The 22,434-nt window shown below is 50.1% G+C and overlaps 1 protein-coding gene across 3 annotated transcripts in view; it reads right to left on the bottom strand.

The window, feature by feature from the left end:
* The window catches only part of SETBP1 (SET binding protein 1), a 363,104-nt gene that overhangs the window by 320,548 nt on the left and 20,122 nt on the right, over positions 1-22,434 (bottom strand). For all 3 annotated transcript variants that reach the window (XM_074355256.1, XM_074355257.1, XM_010961443.3), the window contains exon 2: positions 20,386-21,050. In XM_074355256.1, the coding sequence (XP_074211357.1) occupies positions 20,386-20,871 (486 nt within the window). In that variant the 5' untranslated portion in view covers positions 20,872-21,050. The remainder of the gene's footprint in view (positions 1-20,385; positions 21,051-22,434) is intronic.

Raw genomic sequence — 22,434 nt, 5'->3', positions numbered from 1 at the left:
GGGCCATCTGGAATCTAACACTTCCTGAAATTTAAAAGCAATATTGGTATGTATCGATGTAATAGTATGACCTCTAAACTGCAAATGGGAGGACCACCCAGCTCCACGATGAAGAATATGGACTTTAAAATCAGACCGACCTGACCTCAAACTGCTAACTCTCTGATGCACTTGCTATGTGCCACTTGGCAGCTACCTGACCTCCCAATGCCACCGTCTGCTCATCAGCAAATTGGGAATAATAAGACTTACCTCCTGGAGCTGTTGAGAGGATGACATATAAATCTGTATGTAAAGGCCTTGGCTCAGTGCCTAATACACAGAACTTAAGAGAGAGCAATTATTACTCGCTTATTCATAATCTTTTTCAATGATTTCCAACTTTAGGCCCTGTAGCAAAGCAAGGTTTCTATCTTCCTTAAAAAAGAAAGAAGTATCTAGGACTCTTGAAAGGAACTAAAATTCAAAAGCTTGAAATGCCACTTGAAATTAACTTGTAACAATTTATAAGTTAGTTGTTCAAGTTTAAAACTTACACTGAGAATGGCATGGAGTTTTAGGATGGTCCCTGAATTGATAAAGGGGAAGTTCCCTTCTGAACTAAAAAGCCAAAACAATTCAGCAGGGAAGGAATCTTTCAGAGACCTACTCCAAGCTCCCTGAAGGCACCCAGTTCGGATCTCCCCCAGGCTACCCAAGAACTAGGAGAAACCCACCCCCTCTGAAGGCTCCCTCCCCACCCCCAGCCACCATCACCACCCTAGCACCCTTTCTAACCATAGGTTTCTAAGTAAAAAAGGAAACTGCCTAAAATTGAAACTGCTTTGGTCTATTATTGGTTTTGCTGGCTGTGGGAAGAAGATGGAGGGGGGAGGGGTAAGAGATGTTGATGAAAATAATCTGAGTCATCACTTCCTGGAAGAGGCAGCAGCGTACCCCAAGTTGGCCTGGGAGTCAGGAGCCTGAGGCAGGGTCCCTGCTCAGCCACAGCCTCACAAGGCACCGTGGGGGTCGTCACTCAACTTCCGTGGGCTGTATTCTCTGCCATGTGACCCTCACAGCTTAACATCCCAGCGGACAAACCACCAGTGCTGCCCACCATCAGCCTGAAAACCTACGTGAACCTCCACTCCTGGGCACCAAAGCCATTTCTCACCAGCAAAAGCAGGCAGGGCCCCGCAAGGAGGAGGAGCAGCTAGCTCTGGTGGAGTCAAGAAACAAGCGCTTTACTTCCTAACCACGTCCCCACACCCCAGACCACCCTGGATGCACACACCGCGTCTCAGCTCTGCTGCTGAATCCCCTGGGCAGGGCAGGGAAACCCCGCGAGGAAGCAATGCCCTGGGACAGCCTGTCCACTAGGGTTAAAAGCGGTGATGACATTACATTCTCTCTTGGATGCAAGATTAGACAAAAGTGTCCCCGAAACTGTGAGCAGACGCAGATTGCAAGGGTTAGGTTTTGAAAGAAAACAACTTTAACAGCATCGAACCAAAGGTTGCCCATTGCATTAGAATCACCTATTTATGCATTTTTTCATTTGGCTGATGCTGACTCCTCTGGGCGGCTACTAACCCCTCCACCTGAGGCAGGCCCAGGTGACCACGTGCTGGGTGAGTGACTTAAGAAATGAATGCTGAGCTGCCCGAATCAGGAGGCGAAGGAGGAGGCACAGCACACGGCTCCTTGCACGCTGGAGTCACTCTGGCTTCCTGGATAACTGAATAATATTCTCTCCCATTCATCTTCTCTCTCTCCATCCCCAGGCCCCACCCCTACGCATTATGCAGTCTGACTGAACACCACTCAAAATATTTTCTCATTTAGAGGAGAAAACAGGAATTTGCCACTTGTCCGCCTCTATTCTATGGCCTGTCAGCCTTCAGCGAATATTTCAATCCCGGGCCTTTGCCTGCTGCTAACCTTTCTCCTTTACCCTTTGGCCCTGCCCTCTTCAAACCCTCCAGGCTTTACCTTCTCATCTTCCCAGTGCAGACACTCCACCCCAGAGCTGACTTCTCTGACTGCTGTGCTGAACCCTAAAGAGATGAGGCAATAGCCTTAAAGTAGCCAGAGTCAAAGGAGAGATTCTGGGATCTGCCCACATGATCGAAAGACGATCAGACACATGAACACATCCTGGTGACTGGGATTCATCCTGCCACTGGGTATCCACTCTCATCATCCTGAATGCAGCCTCCCCGCCTTCGGGGCCTTTTTTTCCTCCTCTGGCCACTTCCACATCCTAACTCCCTCCAGTGGGCAGGTCGCTGAGATTAGAGGCTCAGGGCTGGCCGTCCGATGCACACAGGATGGAGATGGAGATCACGTCCGCCAGAGCAGTGAGGATGCACAGCTCCTGGCTGACTTTCCGTGTTTGGCCAAATCACATGGCAATTCCCTTCCAAACCCCTGCTCCTCCCTCTCCGATCACTGCCGCTTCTCTGGTTCCAGCTGACCACCCCCACCCCACCGCCTATGTCGGGACCACTGGCACTCACCATTTGCCCCTCCTCACCTGTGTCCCCCAGTATGTGAGCTGCGCTATTCCTGTGGGTTTCTGCCAGTTCGAGGGGGAAGGTGGAGAATATTTAAGGACCTTTTCTTTGGCGACGACCAGTGTGCTGTCTGACAGCACTCCTTCTAACGTAATTAACGGTGCTGTCTCTTGGCTCGTTGAAAAAGGGGACCCCAGGTCCCCGCCAGCATAATGCAGGGTAAATCATGTTTAAGTAACCACGTAACTAGTGGGTCAGTTTTAGCTTTTTTCTTAGCTCCGACCATTATTTAGCTGGGTTCTCAAAGTGCCTGTCAGGGAGCCTTTCATGCCAGGCCAGTATTAAAAGACAAACGTTTTGTCCCCTCCCCACCCCCATGTCCAGCCCCTCTTCTCTGAATGCTGCCTGCACAGGGCAGCTGGGAAATAAAGGCTCCTTTATCTGATTCTCCTAGACAGAGTCATGTCGGTGCCGGAGGATTCAAGAGAGAAGTGCCAAACTGTAATAAGACGGGCCAGGCAAACAGGCAGGGCAGACGCCCATGCGGGGGCAGTGACTGGCCGCAGGCAGTAATCGGCTGCCCCGGCCCCTTCTTAGCGCCCGGCACTGTGATGACGAGAAGGGGTTCTTTTCTCCAGATTGTCACTGACTGGCCATGTGATCCTGGACGAATCATGAGACATCCGGGTCTGGACTCTGCCTTCGTCTGCAAAGGGAGGATTGCTCTGATGATCTTCAAGGTCTCTTCTGGCTTTAATATTCTCTATGTGCATCCATCAAGCACTGGGAGGCAGTCTGACCCACTCAGATGGCTATGGAGAATGCCCCCTACAGTATAAAAAGAGGTCTTCTGAAGAGATGAAAGCACTGACTTTCTTTATAGCCAGAGTTGGCCCAGCATAAAGGAAAGCGAGAGGAAGAGAAGGGAAAAGCACGCCGTCCTTTCTTTCAAAGGGGAAATTAAGGTGCAGTGTGGCCATGCAAGAGGCCAACATCATAGACAGAATACATTACTTGTGCCGCGAGACACAAACCCAGAAGAACACCCAATTCTGTCCCAGATTCTTACCCGACTCTAGCATCCTTCCTCTAGGATGGTGTGATGATAAGGAAAGGGAGCAGTTTTGCTATTTCGGTTTTTGTAGCTCTGTGTTTGCCGTTTTGCCTGGAATGCCAGCCTGGACATCCTAGAAGTCCAGCACGAGAGCCCTCCTGATCATACGCCCCACACAGTCAATCTCTTGTCTTCCATACTCCCTCGGGCGCCAAGCCTTCAGTGGTCCCTGGACCATGACAACCAGTCCTTCCATGCACAACCTCCAGAACTTCGTTCAGCCCATCCACAGAGCACGTGCTGCTCACGACGCGTCCCTTCTACTCCACGGAAGCTCCCTGCAGACGGGGAAATGGAGGTCCCGCGGCCTTCAGACCCCACGGCATCCAGTGCCCCGCTTGTCTCCAGCAGGGTCACTGTAAATGCTTAACAGAACGAATGCAGGCGAAGACCGCACTATCTTTGACACAGAACTATTTGGTCACACTTAGGGTGGGTCATACCACGTGAAGACATCTCTCTCAGCTTTTAACTAGGATGTAAACTGCCCTTAACATGGTCTGCCCCTTGAAGAACACACACCACCCAATTAAGAACTTAGAAGCTGCAGTAAAGATGGGACTGAAAGCAGGACAGCGGGGGATGCAGAGAAGAAGAAAGGGACAGGTGCAGAGGAAAGCTACTGGAGATGTTGACTAGAAATGTCCGAAAAAACAGGATCTCCAGGATTCCTCCCTCTCCTCCTAAACCCAGAGCCCCCTCAAAGCCAGCTCCCCGGACGTCTATTTCAACAGCATACCAGCACACACACACGTGTCCACACTGAAGCCCTCTCACATACGCATGTCCAGACACCCTCCAGTTGGCAAACAAGTGACAGTAGGCAAGGGATCAGGAGCCACAAAGCGTTGCTTGGGTGGGGGTGGGGAGCCTGAACAAACAAGGAACAATTCTGCAAGCGGCCACAGAAGGCTTAGCATCTCTGCTGACAATGGACACTACTAGCAAGATTTGCCGTAACAACTCATCCCTTCACACCGCTGCCCTGCTTTCCTCCCCTTTCTGGAGGGTAGGGGAAATTCCCCATCGTGGCCATATGCATTTTTGTTCCTTTCTAACACAGAAGAAGTGCATCTTGGTCCCCCTCACTGTGCAAGGGAGGGTCATATTTAAAGGGGTTTAAAAAGGTCTGAGAGGAGGCGACGGGGGAAACAAACATACGCGGGCTTCTTTCCTTCCCACTCCCCTTCACGCCTTGTGTGGAGAAGGGGCGGCAAAGCAGAGACTCGCCGAGCCCTGTACTGAGCCGGAGAACTTAAGAGGAGCCAGAGGAAAGGGTGCGGAGCAGAGCAGAAAGCAAAGTGGACCAGAAACAGACAGTGAAACAGACGGCTGGGAACGAAACTCCAGGACAAAGACGCTGGATTGGGAACCTCTGTGCCTGCCTTAAGCTCGTCATCACGCCAGGCGCTTTTTAATCAGCTTCTGTAAGACACAGTCAAGGGGTTCTTAAGAAAATGACTCAACTTCTCTAAGTCACAGGAATCCAAATGGGGAGGCTGCTCCTTCTCACCTGCCTGAAGGCCCTTCAGGCTTCTCCCAGGCGACAGCAAAGCCCAGCGCGCTTCCTCTCCGCACCGGGCGCTGCCGTGCACTCTGTCTCTTGCCTGCTGCGGACTCGCCTCCCTCTGCTGCTGCTGTATTCTCATCTCCTACAGCAGCTCTCTGCACACTCCCCGGTTCTCTTCTCCCCAGCGTGGGGCTGGGCGGCTCCAAGTCTCTCTCGCCACACTCAGGAAGAAGTCAGATCTCCCTCATCCGCCCTACCCGGGCTTCCACGCGCTCCAGGTTTCCAGGAAGACCCTTCAGGCCAGCCCGTCAGGTCCACGGCATGCCCAGCACCTGCCCCCTGGACAACCACCGCTTCTCTCTCCTGCCTAAAACCCCTCTTTCCCTTCAAGCTTCCCGCTACCCCGTCCCTCTCTGGGGTCTTCACACCCCGGCATCTGGCACAAGACGACCATCACGCTTGGACCTCACCTCCCCAGTAAGACACGGAGCTCAGAGGGTCCTCTGGAGGCCAGACGAGTCCCTACATAGTGAGAGTGATAGCCCCGTGCTTTTCACCTGCCCGGGCGCCCACACGATTTCCCTCCTTTTTCATTCTTAGCCGTCTCTCCTACTGATGTAGCAGAATATGTCTACTTTATTCTCAAATAAATCTGCATTCTATACTTCCAGACAGCTACTCAAAGACCTATGCGTGTTATGTTAATGATTAGACATAACCGAATCCACAGATTAATATGTCTCCTAGTTACGTGAATCAGCTTTGTGGGGGGTTTACTAGGTTATCAGAGTTGGAAAAGGCTTCTCTATCTTCTGTTTCACCATCTTCATTTGAAGACGTGACTCCCTAGGAACAAGAGGAAACACAGGTGGTCAAGGGCAGAGACCAACCTCTCGCGTCCCAGCCAGGGCTCCACTGCATCATACACAGCCTGTCTCTCCAGAGGCCAGACACACACACACACCAAAGCACACCACCCTCTTACACAGGGCTCCTCATGCAGAGCCCATCAGAGAAAGCATGATGAAGGAAGGAAACTGTGGGTCCTTCTCTGGTGGTCCCTAGATTTGACTTGGATTATTTCTTCAAACCTCCGTCCTCCCCTCCAGCTCTTCGCCTCCACTGCCTGGAGGCTGAACCCCACAGGCTGGGCTGTCCTCTTCTGAGAAACACAAGCCCCAAGGACCAGCAATTATCTCCCTAAGTCGAATGAGCCGAGCAGAAGCAGCCCGTGCCCCGCAGGCCCAGACGGGCAGGGCTCTGCTGCAGGCCTGAAATTGGGAGCAAAGGTCGGCTGTCATTTAGGAAGGAAGCCAGAAGAAAAGCCAGACATCCAGAAGTTCAGCACCTGCTCCTCCCTGGAGGTGGAGGGCCAGCTGGCCCAGCCTGGGGCAGCCCCTCTCCAGACCCACCTGCACGGCTGCCCCCCACCCCGGGGGCCGGGGAGGTTATCAGCAGTCACCTCTGTACTAGGGGGAAGCCACCAGCACCCAGAGGGGAGCAGTGCGTACCACTGAGAGGTCCAGAGCCACAGGCCAAGCTCGTCCAGGAGCACCCACTTTCTCATCAGCGGCTCCATCCCTCCTCTGCAAAGGTCACGGGGACTGACGGAGCCTTTCAGAGGCAGCCCCTTCCGCCAGACCCTAACTGACACAGCCCACAGGCACAGGCAGGGTCCCTGACCCCTCCCCCACCACGCCACCCCTCCCCCCCTTGCGGCGGCCAGCTCTCACGTGGCCGCCGTCCTTGAACCTGATCTGCCCCAACACATCAGGTCTTCTGCCTCCCATCTCCTCCACCGATTTTTCTGGATTCTGCTTCCCCTGCCAAAATGTGTGACGTGATTTTTTTCAAGTTTCGGGCCAATCTTGCTTTTTTTCCTCTCTTCTTCTTACTAGGCTGGAAATCTCAAGGACATCCCATCAATGAAACACATCAGTACCGTAAACCACACGTGTCTCGCAGAAGGGACGCCTTCCTTCCACTCAAGTCTCATCTCCTTCTGTTTCCAGGTTCCTTTTTTTTTTCATTAGCCACAGCCTGTCCCTATCACTCAATTAAATCAATCAGCCAACTGCAAGGTATCTTTTGCAAATTCTGACATCCTTCTTCCTACTTTGATTCCTCAGTTCCTGCTTTGACGTAGCCTGCAAATCAGACATTTCCCCACTCAGGACACCTCAGGGATTCTTGTCCTCTTATATCTCCATGACAGCACCTAGCATTCAACGCACAGGGACTGAAGAAAATACCTTTTATTAAATGGGTGCAAAAACTGATGAACGACTCAGTGATGCGGAGGAGAGAGAGCCCCGTGAGGGGGCCGCTGGCATCAGCAGAGGCACCCAAGTCTGCTCAGCTCAGCTCTGTGACCTTCTCTCTGTTGGGGCACCTCCCTCAGGTCCCAGCAGAGCCCCATGTTCTGAAGTCAACATTCCGCCTTCACTACTTCCTCCTGTTTGTCCTGCTCTCTCGTCTCTGGGATCTGCAGCCTCGGGGGAAACCGAGCTAGAAAGGGTCCCTGGCTAAGCCAAGACGCAGCCTGAGTCAAACGGCAGAGCGGAGAGTAGGGACATTCTTCTCCGCCCCAGGGCCCCCCAGCCCTGTACCCGCTGCCACCCAGCCTACTGACCCCGTCCCTTAAAACCTCTCTCACCTAGTCCGATGTGTTTATAAGCTGTCTTCTCTCTCTGAATTGCCTCAGGCAAGATTTGTTTTCACTCCTGGACTGTATTAGAAAGTGAAGGAGACAGCATTTAGTAAAAATTACCTCCTTTCATACAGTAAGATGCTGAACAAGGATTTTATAGGCGAGTTTCAGGAGAAAAGCTGAGAGCGCTGGCCAGTAAATTCACTCTATTTCTTATCACTCACATTAATAGGAGCCTACAATGTATTTTAAGATATTAAAATAAATGCACACGCGAAGGGAGGGTATAGTTCAAGTGGCAGAGTGCATGCTTAGCATGCATGAGGTCCTGGGGTCCATCCCCAGTCCCTCTGCCCAAAATAAATAAGCCTAATTACCTCCCCTCCTGGCCAAAATGATTAAAATAAACACACACACACACACACACATCTTAAGTTATCAAGGAAAATTCTGTATCCTCAGAAGGAAGCAAAAGAGAAACCACTGAACGCCCTCTCCTTCTGTTGTGTTTACTTTATTTCACACTCCATTCTAAGGGGATCCTCCAGCCCCCCACACTCTGGGTCTGGGTCCCAGCCTAACGGTGAGAGGAGAGAGGAGATGGGGTCTTTAAAAACAGCTTGATGGGTTTTCACCAATTTATAGAATCCATCACGTGTTCATTCCCGGACCTCTGCTCTCATCACCATAAAGGAGCAAAACCCACCCTTTGTTTATAAAGGGCCTCACCCGGCAAAGCAGGGGGACAGGAGGCAGGAGAGGGTGCGGCGAGGGCCGGCTGTGCAAGGCCAGAGGCCCCTGAAGCCGCAGGATCGCTTGAAAAGACGTGTCAGAGCATCTCTTAAATCTACGGAGAGGATTTTTATGCATTTTGTGGAACAGGACAGCAAAAGAGGACAGAAGCTCAAAGTTCAGGAATAAAAAGAAGAGCTTATAAAGCTTTCACAAGATTTGGACCAAACTATTCCTCTGGGTTCTCCGGCATCTAGCTATTTGGTTCCAGGTTACAGAGAAATGGAAGTGTTGAGAAGGCACCCCGCCCAAGGTCTTTGGGAGGGCAGGGTGGGAAAGCAAGGGTCTCGGGCGCTGCCTTGGGTTCCAGCTCCCCCGCGCCCTGCGGGAGGACCTGCTTTGGAGCTCGGAGGGCGGACCCGCTGGCACACCAGCTTCCCGACTCTGGGACCAGAGGCGAGCCACAGGGAGGCTTCTGCACCTCACGGGATACATCTGGACAGAGGGAATAACATCTCCACCGGGGTGGTGGTGGGGATTCAGTAGACAACGTACAGCGAGTGCTTGGCTAAGTTCCCAGCTGTGCTAAGTACCAAAGTGACGGTCCTTGCTCTGCTCGGGAAAGCAGTCTGCCGAGCCCGCTGTCCTCCCCAGTGATTCGGGTTTCCCACAAGAGAATGACTCTGCTCTGCCTCTGATGTGAGGCTCTGCTCTCCAGCAGGAAATCAGGAAACATCAGAGGCTGGACACCAAGGGCTCTCCAAGCCGACATCCAAGACCAGCAGGCCTAAGCTTCAGGAACCAGTGGGACCTTGTGTGACTTACGAAATGAGATGAGAACAGGAAGAAATATTCTTGTTAGCAGTCACTTTAATTTTTTTTTTCCGTTTTGTTTTTGCTTTTTTTTTTCACCCCCCGCCAAAGGATTAACGTGTAGGTTCTTAACCAAGGGGGTCCCCGTCTACAGCTGACAGCGGCAGCTGTAACTCTGAGTCTGCTGCAGAATGGCAGGGAATCGAATCAAAAAGAAAAGCAAGTGGACAACCTTTCCTCCGGGAGCACGAAACACAATACCAGCCCTTCGCCAAACCCGGCAGACCCCCAGCTCTGATTGGACGTTGCCTCGGAACAAAGGGAAATTGGTATTTAAAAAAAAAAAAATCTTCTGAAAGCCAACTCAGCAGATGGTTTTTTCCTGGGCTCCATGAGGGGTGGGGGGATGGGGAGGTGGGGGTAAGGGAAAGATGCTGGGATAACACAACGGCCACCAGGATACAGATGACTGAGAAGTGACAAAGATGGGTAAAGAGGGCTGACCTCTCGCCCCAGAATTTCACAAAGGGCAATTACACCATGTGGTGGTGATCTGGACCAGGCTGCGATCGCTTCCAACCCGCAGCTGCCGTTTATCACAGCCGCGTCTGGGGACTTTATCCAACGCAGGGGAAGAGAGAGACAAGGAATGGTGGGTGGGATGGGGGAGGTATTGGAGGAAGCGTGGAAAAGTTTGATTAGAGACTACAGTTTGCTACGAATCCACTATAGGATAGTTCTACAGAAAAGCATCTATATTTCCACTGCACTTTTAACATTTCAGAACCACCTCACGACCATCCGTTCAGGTTATCTTCAATGAAACACGTAAAGAAAAGAGACAGAATTAGTCCCTTGTTAAACATGAGAAATCAGAGATTCACTTGTCAAAGGCAGAGGACTCAAAACCAGAAACCCCCAGCGTGGGGTAGCCATGCTCCCCTCAAGCCTCAGGCCGGACAGTTCTCATGGAACCTTGCTTTGGAGGAGCCTGCGCTGAATGCCACGTTTTCTGTCCAAACCTGGACACTTGAGAATACTTTGTGATCAGCTTCTATATTAAGTCACAGTGAGCCTGTTACCCGGAGCCCTGTCTCCGCACACCGCCAGCCATCGCTTCTTACCATGCCTCGCTGCTTTCCAGCAGGAAGGTGGCTGTGGGTGCAAGAAAGGAGCTGAGGGTCTGCGGGACGAAGCTGCCTCGCCCAGGCTCACCCACAGCCTAGACCAGGAGCAGGCAGCAGGACCAGCCAGGTGAGCTCACAGGACCCAGCTATTCTCTCCCTGAGGATGTGGTACCCGCAGGATCAGCTAAATCCCATCTTTCAATGATCACTTCCTGATGCCAGAAACCAGGAGACTGCGGGCTTGATGAGGGTTGGAGCTTCCCCAACCCCTTCCCCCCCCCCCCCCCCCCCGGTAATCAGCTGTAACCTCAGGGCAAGCCAGCTAAAAGCTCTCGAAGTCCCTTCCTCAGTCTGTAAAACAGGGAGGAACAACAAGCTACTTCACGAACTGTCCTAAGAACAAACCAGAAAGAGGCCGCCGTTGGGCGATGTGAACGCTTCGTAAAGGTGCTGGGCAGACATGACGGCTGCCACCAAGTTTCCACACCGTGCACTCTTTCAAACACTCATTTTGACAGTTTGTTATACTGTCCTGGGTTTTGCCCTAAATGCCCTGAGACCAGTTCTTCCTAATGAGAACTGTCTACACCCCACACAGCATTTATGCTGAACACACCATACGACTCTGTAGACGCGTGTAAAATTGAGATGCTTCAGCTCTGCTACAGTGGATCTGGATGAGAACACAAAAAAAGGCAGCATGATCAAAGGGTTCAGATGCTTCTAAGAAACCAAAGCGAAATACACAGGGCTGACTAGGCAGAAGCTGTTTTGATAAAGAGAGTTTCCCATCAAACTATCTCCACTGGCACAGAGCTACCAAGGCTGGGAGCACCCGGGCTGGGAAATAAAAGATGTAACTTCTGTCCTCAGAGAGTTTACACCACAACTGAGAAAACAGTACCTTACATCCGACACCACACGTCCAACAGCCTTTCACTGAGATCCAAAAAGGCCAAACTGTAAATGAGAAGCCAGGTTCACAGCCGGTGGAGAGCCATCCAGAGACGCCCCGGCCGGGAAGGCACAGAAGAGGAACTCAGAAGACCATCTTCATGTCCCAGCTGCCCTATTTCTGTGCTTCTTCTGCCGGGGCCACAGACCCAGACCAGACCATCTGACCAGTATTTGATTCAGATCCCTGCCGAGACCTGTGCCCAAAGAGATAGTGCAAACACCTGCATTTTGGCCCAAAGAACCCACTGTATGTAGGATGCGATGACTTGGACCAGCAGAAGCAGCACAAGCAGCAGTATGAAATCAGAGCGTCTCCTTGGCCTTGAGCTCAGTATACGCCAGCAGTGATGAAGCTGCTGGAGAGCTGGCACCGCCCGGGGTCCTGTTAACAGAGGCATTACGCTCAGAGCAGAAGAGGTCACAGTCCCCTGCAGGGCCAGACCACCTCCCGGTATTGCCCTCTGCTCGTGAGCCCTCCCCACCTGTGCAGTTTAGGAAGGACAGTGACAAACGGGCATTCCTAGCACAGGAAGCAAGATGCTTCGGTCTCAGGAAACCACAGAATCCCAGGAACTGGAAATACTCAGGCTTTAAAAGATGACTTTAGTGCAACATAAGAAAGAGCTTTACTAAAACCAGAGCTGCCTCAAGAGGTGGCATTGAGTCTCCTCCCTGAGGGCCACTGAGCAGCAGCCAAACAACCATCCATGACGGACTTGGGGAGGTGGTTTTTGTTTGTTTAGGACGGATGCTAAAATGGAAGTGTTCAGAGGCTCGCTCTTCTGACTCTCTGTGAAGTCCGTGATTCTGAAAGTGTGACCCAACTATGGACACATTCCTGTCTTGTGACCCGTAGCTTCTGTGTCTGGCCTTTGCCTGCCTTCTGACCTGGCGCCAGATTCTAGCCTGTCACCTCAACAGATTTAACTCCTGGTTCTCAGTCCCTTTCTGGATCTCCTGAGCTTGGCTTCCTTCGTGACCCAGTGGCACCCACATCCCAGCATGAGGCCAACCTGCCACTTACTCGGTGGCCACAATCCAGCAGGGACCTGATGGCGCGAGAAAAAGCCACACCTCCAGATAAACTGGTGTCTACTCCTTTGCTCCCCTAAAAGGACAAGGATGGAGAAATCACAGAGATTCCCACTGTATGCTACAAACAGATCCCTGCAGCTACACCCAGGATCCACCACGAGAAGCAACTCCTTTAAGTCGGTTCTCCAGGAATGTAGCCCGTTGTGAAAAACGCAGAAACCCCCAAGCTGGGTTCTCATTCCCAGCAACAAACAAACGAACTAACTGGCCCCGCACGAAAGGCTGCCCACACCCCCGGGCAGATTCCCATCTGCAACTGGTTACTCCTTATCGGCAAGGCACCGTGGCCCACCCTGGGGACAGAACTTCTGTCTGCCCATGTCCCTTCAAGAATCCTCTACCCCCTCTTCTCCACCTCTGATCCCTCCCCCTAACTGTGAAACTGGCTACGAGCTTGAGGGAGAGTCAAAGAAGACGATGTGGGGAAAACCCAATAAACAAGGCCTAGAGAACACACTGAAGGAACCGCATTTGATACTAACGATGATTACCGAGTGGCCTCACGGGCCGGGTACCAAGATGGGAACTGCCTGGACTTCTCAGAGTCAATAAAGGCGTGCATTGTTCCCCCCGCTGAGGTCACAGGCTGGTGGGGAGGAGAGGGAAGTGAGTCTGGGGAGGAAGCGGCGGGCAGGAAAAAAAACAAAACAAACCTGGGACTTCAGAGACAAAGGCACACTTAGGTACACGCGGGGGCCCCTGCCTTCACTGGGCGAGACCCAGTGGAGTACGAGGGAAAGTCAGAGGAGCCCTAGGAGTGATGCTGTCCAGACCTGCCCTCTGCGCTCCGGCTGTCCGTGTTCCGACACGCTCTGACAGCAGCCTCAGCTTGCACCGCAAGATCGCTGCTTCACCAGCCAGCACGAGTTCAGACTCCCGAGCACGCTGGGCACGACTGCTGGTCCATGCAGGTGTCTGCATGCTGCGTCGGTCTGCACACCTCCCGGGAACCCGGCGCTGCTGGACTTCTGCCCTCCCCGCTGACAGCCACTGGTTCCCCCTGGGTGGTTGGGTGCCCAAGGCCTTAATGCCACCTTCCAAGGCAAGTCACCCTGAGGACCCAACAAGCTGAAACCATATCCCCAGAGCAGTCTGGCCATGTGCAAACTGTAACATGAAGTCTGAGCTGAGTGTGGATAAACAAACCCCCTACAGACACAAGCCTTCACTGCCTCGTGCCATTTCATTTCTGCAGGTAAGGCAGTCAGGAGCCTGAAGCAAGGCCTGGCTCTCAGAGAACCTCCCTGCAGCTCCCCAGCCCCATGCTCTCCGCCATGGGGGCCCTTAACCAGACCGGGGACTTCCTGACCAAAGCCACTCATGTCTCACGAGCAAGCGAGGCTGCAGGGGGACGTCCTGGGATGCCCTGCATTGTGGTACAGACAGATGTTTTTCACTGAAAGTTGCAGGACTCAGAAGAATCAGAGGATGGGGCAGAGAAGGGCAAAAAGGGATTGTTTCTCTGGCCTTTTATTAAAGAGAAAAAAAAGGCAACGTAATTGAAGGTCCACTGGAAATGCAGCCATGAGAGGACTTTTCGAGGCTGCAGGATTGTGATGGTGGAGAAGGGGGTGACTCTGCAAATGCTGGGAGCGTGGCAGGGGTGCAAGGAAACACAGCTGAACCCCACTTGGTTGTTCTCATGACACTGCTTTGAAAGTTTCATCTTGAGTCATGCTTTGAGCTCAGCAGCGATCCTGGTTTGGCAGATAAGTGACCACAGAGATAAAAAGACCTTTGAATTGTCTCTAAATAAATCCACATAGCAATTCCCACCACCACCAACACCAAAAAAAAAAAAGCATGCTTTCTTAGTAGACGCTTGCACAGGCATCAGACATAAGACACGGGCAATGCCCCCCAGCTAACACAATTTAACACAGCCACGAGCAATATTAAAACAGGATCAACATAAAGAAACACACAGCTTCTGAGACAGCCCACACCTCCTCAGCACTCAGCACCCCCGCAAACGAGTGACTCCATCAGAACGGAAGTTTTCCTGCTTGGTTACTCGGACAGGTTTATCTCCAATGGCATGGCGTTCACCAAAGAACGTTCACTGGAGAAGTCCAAAATGAGACTGATTACCGAGAGGAGAAGAGCCAGCAGGGCGCTTCAAACCCCCAGAGGATCCCAAACACGGGAGGAAGAAAAGAAACCTACCAGGCGGGAAGCAGGGAGCCAGACATTCCTGGAATAGCCTCGTGGAATGCAAGCTTGATAAATCTCACCACTTTTTAAGCTCAAGTCTGACATTCGCTCCCATGATTTCAGGCCTTTTGACACAGGGGCAAAAAAGAAACAATCTGATGGCAGAACAATGGGTCTAAAGAGAGGTCAACAATTTTGTTTATAGTAACTCGTTTTCTTAAAGAGAAAGACTTGCCTCATCTAACAGAATGACTTAAAGTTTCTAGTTTTTAGAACCGAAATCAAGCTTCAGGGGTCAAAAGTTTTTTTTTTTTTTTTCATTCAAAAAAGTTTTTTTTAACATGCAGAAACTAAGATCCAGGAAGGTAAAGCAGTCTTACCGAAATTATTAATAACAGGGGCAAAGCTAGTGCCCAGGACTCCAGTCCCCAAGTCCACTGCTCTTTCCCAGACACCAACTCCTGATGAGAAACGTTACCTGTTGCTCCGTGGATACAGTTACTTTGTGGAGAAGGTCATTCACCACCCTCCACATGGCTTTAGCTATAAAATATAGAGAGAAACCTATCAGGAAACAAAATTCCCAGGGACCCTGATGAATAGATATGAATGTGCTGCTTTAAAAAAAAATCTATAGAGAGAAAACATAAAATTAAACAAGAGGGGAAATTTATCCTCTTGTGTAGAAAAGCTGGCAAGACCGGCTTTCCTAGTCAGGCTGTTGGTGTCGTGGGGGAAGCAATCATACTTTCAGGAGTTCAAGATGCCACATTCCCACCCCTGGAAGAATGGAGGGCAAGTCCTCGGTCAAGCGATGCACCTGGGAGTGACCAGGGAAGGTGCTAAGCAAAACAATGGTGAGAGAGGGACCCCTGAGCCTTAAGAGGGGTGTGGGGCTCTCTGTTTGAGGCTCAGGACCACCTGCCAGAGTGGAGGAGACAGTGACAGCTCAGATGTCCAGCAGTCTGAGCCACCGTTCATCTCCTGCTCAACGCGCCCTCTTAGAGCCCCCTCCAAACTTACAGGCCACAGAGGGTCAGAGATAAACGTGCCTCTCAGCAGTCCACAGGGCAAACGGAGAGCCCTCGTGCAGCCCTCCTCTCTGACAGCTGCGTCTCCAGACAATGCTTTCACGCTTCTCCGCCCCACGTCACTGTCGCCATTTTCCCCTGGACCCTCAGCCCGTCCCTTCCCCAGCTCAAAGCTTGCCAGGCACTCCCATTACTTACAGAATGAAATGCAAATCTCTTTATTTATTTGATATTCCTCATTCTCTGCAATCCGATGCCAGCCTAGCTTCCAGTCTACATTATCCCAAAAGCCTTTTTTTCTACCCACATTTTGAGTATTTGACAAAAAGAAGGTGCTATTTGAAGAATCAGTAAGTGGAGCGTGACCTATCAGACCCCCTGACAGAGGGTCATGCGTGCTCAGAACGGAACACAAGACGGAGGATGCTGGTCTAGGTGGGGTCACTAAGAATGAATGGTGAACGTGTTTCTAGGACCATGGCTGGCACCTGAGGGACGTGAGGCTGAAATTCCTGCCGCTGGAGAAAACAGGTTCTCCTGATGAAGCTAGGGAAAAGGGAAAATGAAGTCCAAAGAAACAAAATGTAAGTTGTATTTTGGTTAAAAACAAGTGAAAATATATACGCACAATAAAGGAAAAAAAAAAAATAAGACCTGTAACTCATGAGACTTTGAAAGCTCTCTCAAACATCCCGGAACACTTGAAGTTAAAGACAGTGAGCCAGGCTGTGATCCTGCCCCGCTAGCCAGGGTGGGAAAGTGGGAGAGAAACACCCTTGTCCTGGGCCCTCACCTCCCAGCAGTCCTTTCAAGTGTGGTCACTCAGGACCTGGAGTCCAGCATCAGCCTTACAGTCAAGAAAAACTGACTTCAAAGCCAACCCTGCTCCTGCTTATTTGAAGCCACTGAGCCTCAATTTTTTCATTTGTTAACAAATAATGTCTACCTGACAGGATCATTAAAAGGACTAACAGAGAAAGTGAATACTAGCCAAGAGTCTGCCCCTAGCTCAGTCAGTTGGAACTATTACTATGATACGTGCTCTGTAAATTACCCACATTTTCCTAAAATCTTCCATTGAGTTATACCGTGTGGAAATATCATCTCCATTTGGTAGATGAGGAAACCGGGGCTTTCGCAAGGTTATACTCCAGGTCCAAAGTCACAGAGCCAGTTGGTGCAGATGACCGCACCACATCTCCCACCCCGGGTCACTGTGCGATGCTCGTCTGTCCAACACATGCTGGTGAACCTGCCTCTTACAAATCCGTCACTGTTGGAACATTCTAAGCTCGCATGTGGTGCCTGAATGTGCTTCTAGAGATTCATCCTCATGTTCTCTGTTGTTTTTATTGAGTGCCCTAGTAGGGAAGTAGAGGATGTTTAAGGCATCACACCACTTACCTGAGTTAAGTCTAAGATGCAACAAGGTGGGTGCTGTGACAGAAACCTGGGTGCATCACGGTCCACCGGCAATGGAGGACCCCCTGGAGGACAGCTCCGAGGCCCTGTAGCATGTCCTGAGCTCTCTTTCAGCCCCTGCTTCTTACCAAATTCTGCTCTGACACCTCCCATAAATCCATTCTTCATATACCTTCTTCCAGATAGCATCTCAACCACCATCCTAATTTTATACAGAAGGGAGGTGACCTGTCCACTGGTTAGAAGAGTCCATGTGCCCTTGAGCCAGTGAGGTGGTGTTTTCATGGGTTCCTCCTAATATCTTACTACAGGAGTGCCCGTGTTATCTGAAAATCTGTAACAAGTCTCCAGTTTGGAGGATCGGACCTATGTTGGAAATTTGGAATAAAGCTCTTAAGGATACCACACAGGTATCTTCACCCCTAAGCAGTAGAACATGTACAAACAGAAACGGCGAGAACTAGCAGTGACACACTAGGTGTAATGCAGGAACCATCATTACCCTACAGAATGCTCTTTTTACAAAAAAAAATAAAAGAAAGATAAAAAAATCATTTGGGATCCAATATAAGCTGTCTTTGCCTAAGGCTGTCAAACAATGACTCGAATAAAATCAATCGGTCTGCAAAAGGAAAATACCAACAACATAGTGCATGATGATTAACACTCATTTTTTTTTTCCCATCAGCCTCAACAGAGCCTTTTCCCAGCTCTGGGCAAAGGCCCTGCATCCCAGGGGCCCCTCAGTGCACACTTCTTCGATGAGCAGCCTCCCTCCCAATGAGAGATCCGGGACTAGATTTTAGAGGGAGACACTGATCTGTTGCTTACAAGACGCCACCCTCATCCTTTTCTCAATCCTAAATCACTGGTCACGTACTTCCCACTCATACCAGGAAATACATTCTGCAAGCCCATGCCCGTGAACTTTTCTATACAAATGGCAGGCGAGGTCGCCACCTCCCCGTCACAGCTTCGGCTTCTGCTTGCTCCTTGTTTGCAAACTTGAAGGGAAATAAAGTTAATATTCTAATTCAATAGAGATCAGAGAACTTCCTATCACCCATCTATCAAGTGATTAAGACCCAGGACTAATAACTTCATTTTCTGGAAAGTACCAGCTCGAGGCGCAAATAAATGTAGGAAGGATAAAGAAATGCAATGTGAAGGAAGCTTCTAAAAGTTTTAAATTTCCACAGATATCCCCATCACAGCACCAGCATAATGCCGCACTGTGCGCTGGATTTCAGCCCTTCCCTTTCCTTTCTTCTCCCTCCCATTGCTGAGGCTCAGGAACATACTTGGGAAGTCACATATTCAAAGAAGAGGTTCCATCTCTCTTTCCAATAAAGCACACAGACAGCATCCAGCTTTTCTGGGGTGAGAATGACCAGCCCAAGAATTTCAGACATGAGAGTGAAGGTCCCTTGCACATTTCAGCTTGGAACTCGCCCCTAGGTCACAAATCCAAGTTTTACCCTGGGGAGTTCCAACAGGCAGAAGGCTGTATTTGGGGACAGTCCTACGGCCTTAGGGAAAGCAGTGCCTAATCAGGACAACTGAAGTCTCTTTCTAGGATAGTGAATGTGGGTTTGCACACCCAAAACTGTGGGCTGTTGATGGAATTCTGGCAGTGGTGAGGATGAAGGGAAAACAGTTACTTCAGTTTCCAAGATTGCCCACCCACACAAAAACTCAACAACACTCTTTGCGCCATCTCAGTAACCAGAGACAAAGATACTCATTTTCAAAGCTGAAGCTGGTCCCAACTCCACAGCAAAGCCTCAGTTTCTAAATGGAGCCTGCTTGCATTGCTTTGTACCTGCTTGCAGGAATCTCAAAAGCTTCCACATGCACCTAGATAACCTTTGGTTTTACGACAGAGAACCCAGGAAGCACTGCAAAGTTGTTTGGGGAGAGGAGAGAGGTGAGCGCTACCTCTGTGCTACGTGAAAACAAACCAGTTTCTGAAAATCCCTTTGTGTTTCAGATGTTAAAGGAAGATGGGCAGCCGGCTCACCCGGGACCAAGGGGGTCCTGGATACAGGACTGTCTCTTTAAACACCAAGCTAGCCTGAGCAAACTGGAAGGTGTTGCTCGCCCTAGAAAGTCTCTTCTAGTCCAAGCTTTTGGATTTTAACTGCAGCAAATCAGCCAAAACACCTAACATAAGGAAGGACACAAGCCCTGCACTAAAGAAACGACATGATTCTTGGCAGTTTTACTGAAAATGACTACCCTGAAAAAACAAACACTGGCAACAGAAATACTAGATTATTCTCGGCCTATACGAAAAAGAGGTTCATTCATTCATACGTGGCACTTTTATCTTCCATCATGTCTAGAGCCCAAACAAACAATAAGATGTAAGAGACAATTATACAAACTCTGGTTAACACCTAACTACCTAGAACCCCAAAGCTCTGCCGGCAAGAGGACCCCTTTCAGAGCCATTCACAAGACTCAGAGATTCTTGGAAACAAAACCTTCCTAGATGAAGGCAGTCCCCCACCATCATAACCGAGTGCCACAGCCCTCCCAGGACGGAGGTCTCTGTAACACTTTGTGACACAAAACAAATACAGTGAAGCATGGATCTGCACGTTCCCAACAAAACAACATCACCAGGCACCTGGAGACGTTTATGAGGAAAATGACAACGAATTAAGTTCACTAAACATCTCATCTTAAAAGTCTACAATGTGTTAGAGAAATATTCAGGTCATTCCCCTGCCCCTTCCCTTTCCCCATGTCCAGCTCTGAAGCTCACCCCTGGCTTCCAGAATAACGACTGCTCAGCCCCCTGAAAGCCTCATTTACTATGAAGACTGGACTTCCTCGGTCAAGTAAGGGACTTGTCTGTTTTAGAAAGATTTACAGCAGTGATTGAAACCAAAAGGAGGTTGTTAACAGTTCTTAGCTGTTCTGATGGACCACAATTTTTCAACATTCCACTCTTGGCTATGAGAACAAGCACAAACATTAAGAAAAAAAAAAAAAGACACTTTCAAAATTCTGTCACAGCTTAGCCAGATCTGACCCAGCCAACTGGCTGCTACAATAAATAGGAATTTTCAGGATCATAATTCTAGTAAAGTCATATTAATTCACTAGATACGATACCAAGGTATCAGAGACATTTCTTCTGGAGGCCCCAAGTATTCCATCAAGGAGATGGGTAATTCATAAGAAAAATAAGTAATAAGCAAATAGACCCTTAAAATTTGAGGATAAACTGGCAAAAAAACAAACAAGCAAAAATCTCGTAAACGGGCTCCCTACCTTCTTTTTGGAGTGGCTTCTTTCCTCCTCCTTCGCGCCTTTGCTATTTTTCCCAGCACGGGACACCTTCTGGTCCCCAGACTGCTTGATGGTGATCTTGATCTCAGGTGGGCATATATAGTTCTCCAGATTTTTGGGGGGTTTCTTGGCCCGCTTTGTGGTCTGAATCTTCAGCTTCAGACTCCCCTCTGTGAAGTTGGCCTCCTTGATAGAAAACTCCTGTTCTTCGAGGCCATCTCCTGCCACCCATTTCTCACTGTCCGCATTGGAGTTGGAATCCACATCCCGCCCTGAGCCCAGTTCGTCCTCCTCCTCTGGCTCCATGCGTTCTCCGCCTCCTGGGATCCCCTTCCCAGTTTCTGGAGCAGAGAGCAACGGTTCCCCTGCACAGCCAGGAGCAGTCGGGGGCTTGGCCGAGGAGACTGGCAGGAATTCCGACTCGCTCCCCCTTTGCCGGGAGCTGCTTAAGATTTCCCTGGACTCCATGACAATCCTACAGTCTTCAGGGGTTCTCAGGAGGGGGAGGGGGGAAAGGGAGAAGGGGAAGGTGAGGAGTGAGGAGAGAGGGCACCTCAAATTCCAACGACAAAGTGGTCCAGCTGCTGGGTTCAGAGTCCCAGGGATGGAGACACGGTAAGGTTGTTCAGGAGAGATCAGATCTGCAACTGAGAAGCAGAGAAATAATTAGCCATGGCAGGATGGCACATGTCCTCAATGGCAACTCAACCTAAGCTGCAGAAGCCCCAGCCCACTTACTGATGGCATCAGGGAAAAAAAATGATTGGAAAGAAATCAAACCAGAAAGGGCATGTTCCCAAATCAGATTATGTTGGAGCAGAGGGGGAAATACACACACACACACACACACACACACACACACACACACAGCCTTTCGTTGAATTGTTATTAATTTTCATGGCTGTGGGCCCAAGAGTAAAGGTCAGAGAGGTAAGTCCTCCTGTCCAGTGACAAACTAGAATTCCCTTACACTAAAGCCACAGCCGGCTGAGTCACCATCAAAACCGACCACGGCGAAAGGAAGTCTAAGGGCTGGTACTCAGGTCTGTGCGAACGGCACCTGCTGGCCTCTTGCACAACTTCCTTCCCACATGTGAGGAACGGTCTGCACAGCTGAACACAACCTCAGGCTGCCTGAACCAAGCTCTCCACCCCCTCGGAGGAAGCAGAGTTGATATCTGGACCATCTTTCTTCATCATTTTTCGTTATGAATTATTTTAATTACGCACGCATCTTATCTTTATTTCTTAAAACAAATGCACAACTTATGTGCAGATCAGTAAAGGGAAAACAAAAAGTTCAGTGGGAGGTTACTTCGAAAGCTGTGACTGATGCCAAACAAACGCTAAAAGTGTTTCTGACACAAAAGATATTTAATCATTATCAATCATTTAGATAAAAATAGCCATTCGAGACCGTTTAAATTCCCTTTCCAGTCCTTAAATAAAGTGACATTTTGTCTACACAACAACAAAAAAAAAAGAGAAGGAGGGAGAGGGAGCCTTTCACAGGCCTTTGGAAGTGTCAGGAATTCCCCACCCCACTGCAGGATCTCCCATTCTGTCTTCCTCCCTCCAAATCGTCAGAGGATCAGCTAAACTACCCTTCACCCTTATTCATTCCCATCATTACCAATTTCATATTCATCATTTTCAAAGCCCAAGTGTTCATTCTCAAGAGAAAACCTAGAGCCCTGGGGCTGCCCCAAACTTCAAGACATCGTGCCCTTTCTCCCCTTGTAGGGTTGTAGGTCAGATCACATCCAAGCCTTCACAAATGGCTGAACACGACAGCATACCTTAGGTCGCTGCCTCGGAGCCCATGAATTTAGGGAATTGACCAGCAAATGTGCCCACCAGAAAATTCCAACAATGTCTGCCAAGACACCTTTAGAACAGCCAAGGACTGGAAAACTGAAGACCAAGCGGGTACTTCCTCCCTCTGGAATCAGTACATTTTCAGCTGATGCCCCATGAGGAAGCCAATCAGCAAGGTAGCCAGGGCCTCACCGTGGACCCTGTCCCTCTCGT

This window comes from Camelus bactrianus, chromosome 30, assembly GCF_048773025.1.
Source record: "Camelus bactrianus isolate YW-2024 breed Bactrian camel chromosome 30, ASM4877302v1, whole genome shotgun sequence".
In the NCBI taxonomy this organism is placed as follows: domain Eukaryota; kingdom Metazoa; phylum Chordata; class Mammalia; order Artiodactyla; family Camelidae; genus Camelus; species Camelus bactrianus.
The sequence above is the reverse complement of the archived record's forward strand: the minus strand, read 5'-3'. Positions and strand labels throughout refer to the sequence as shown.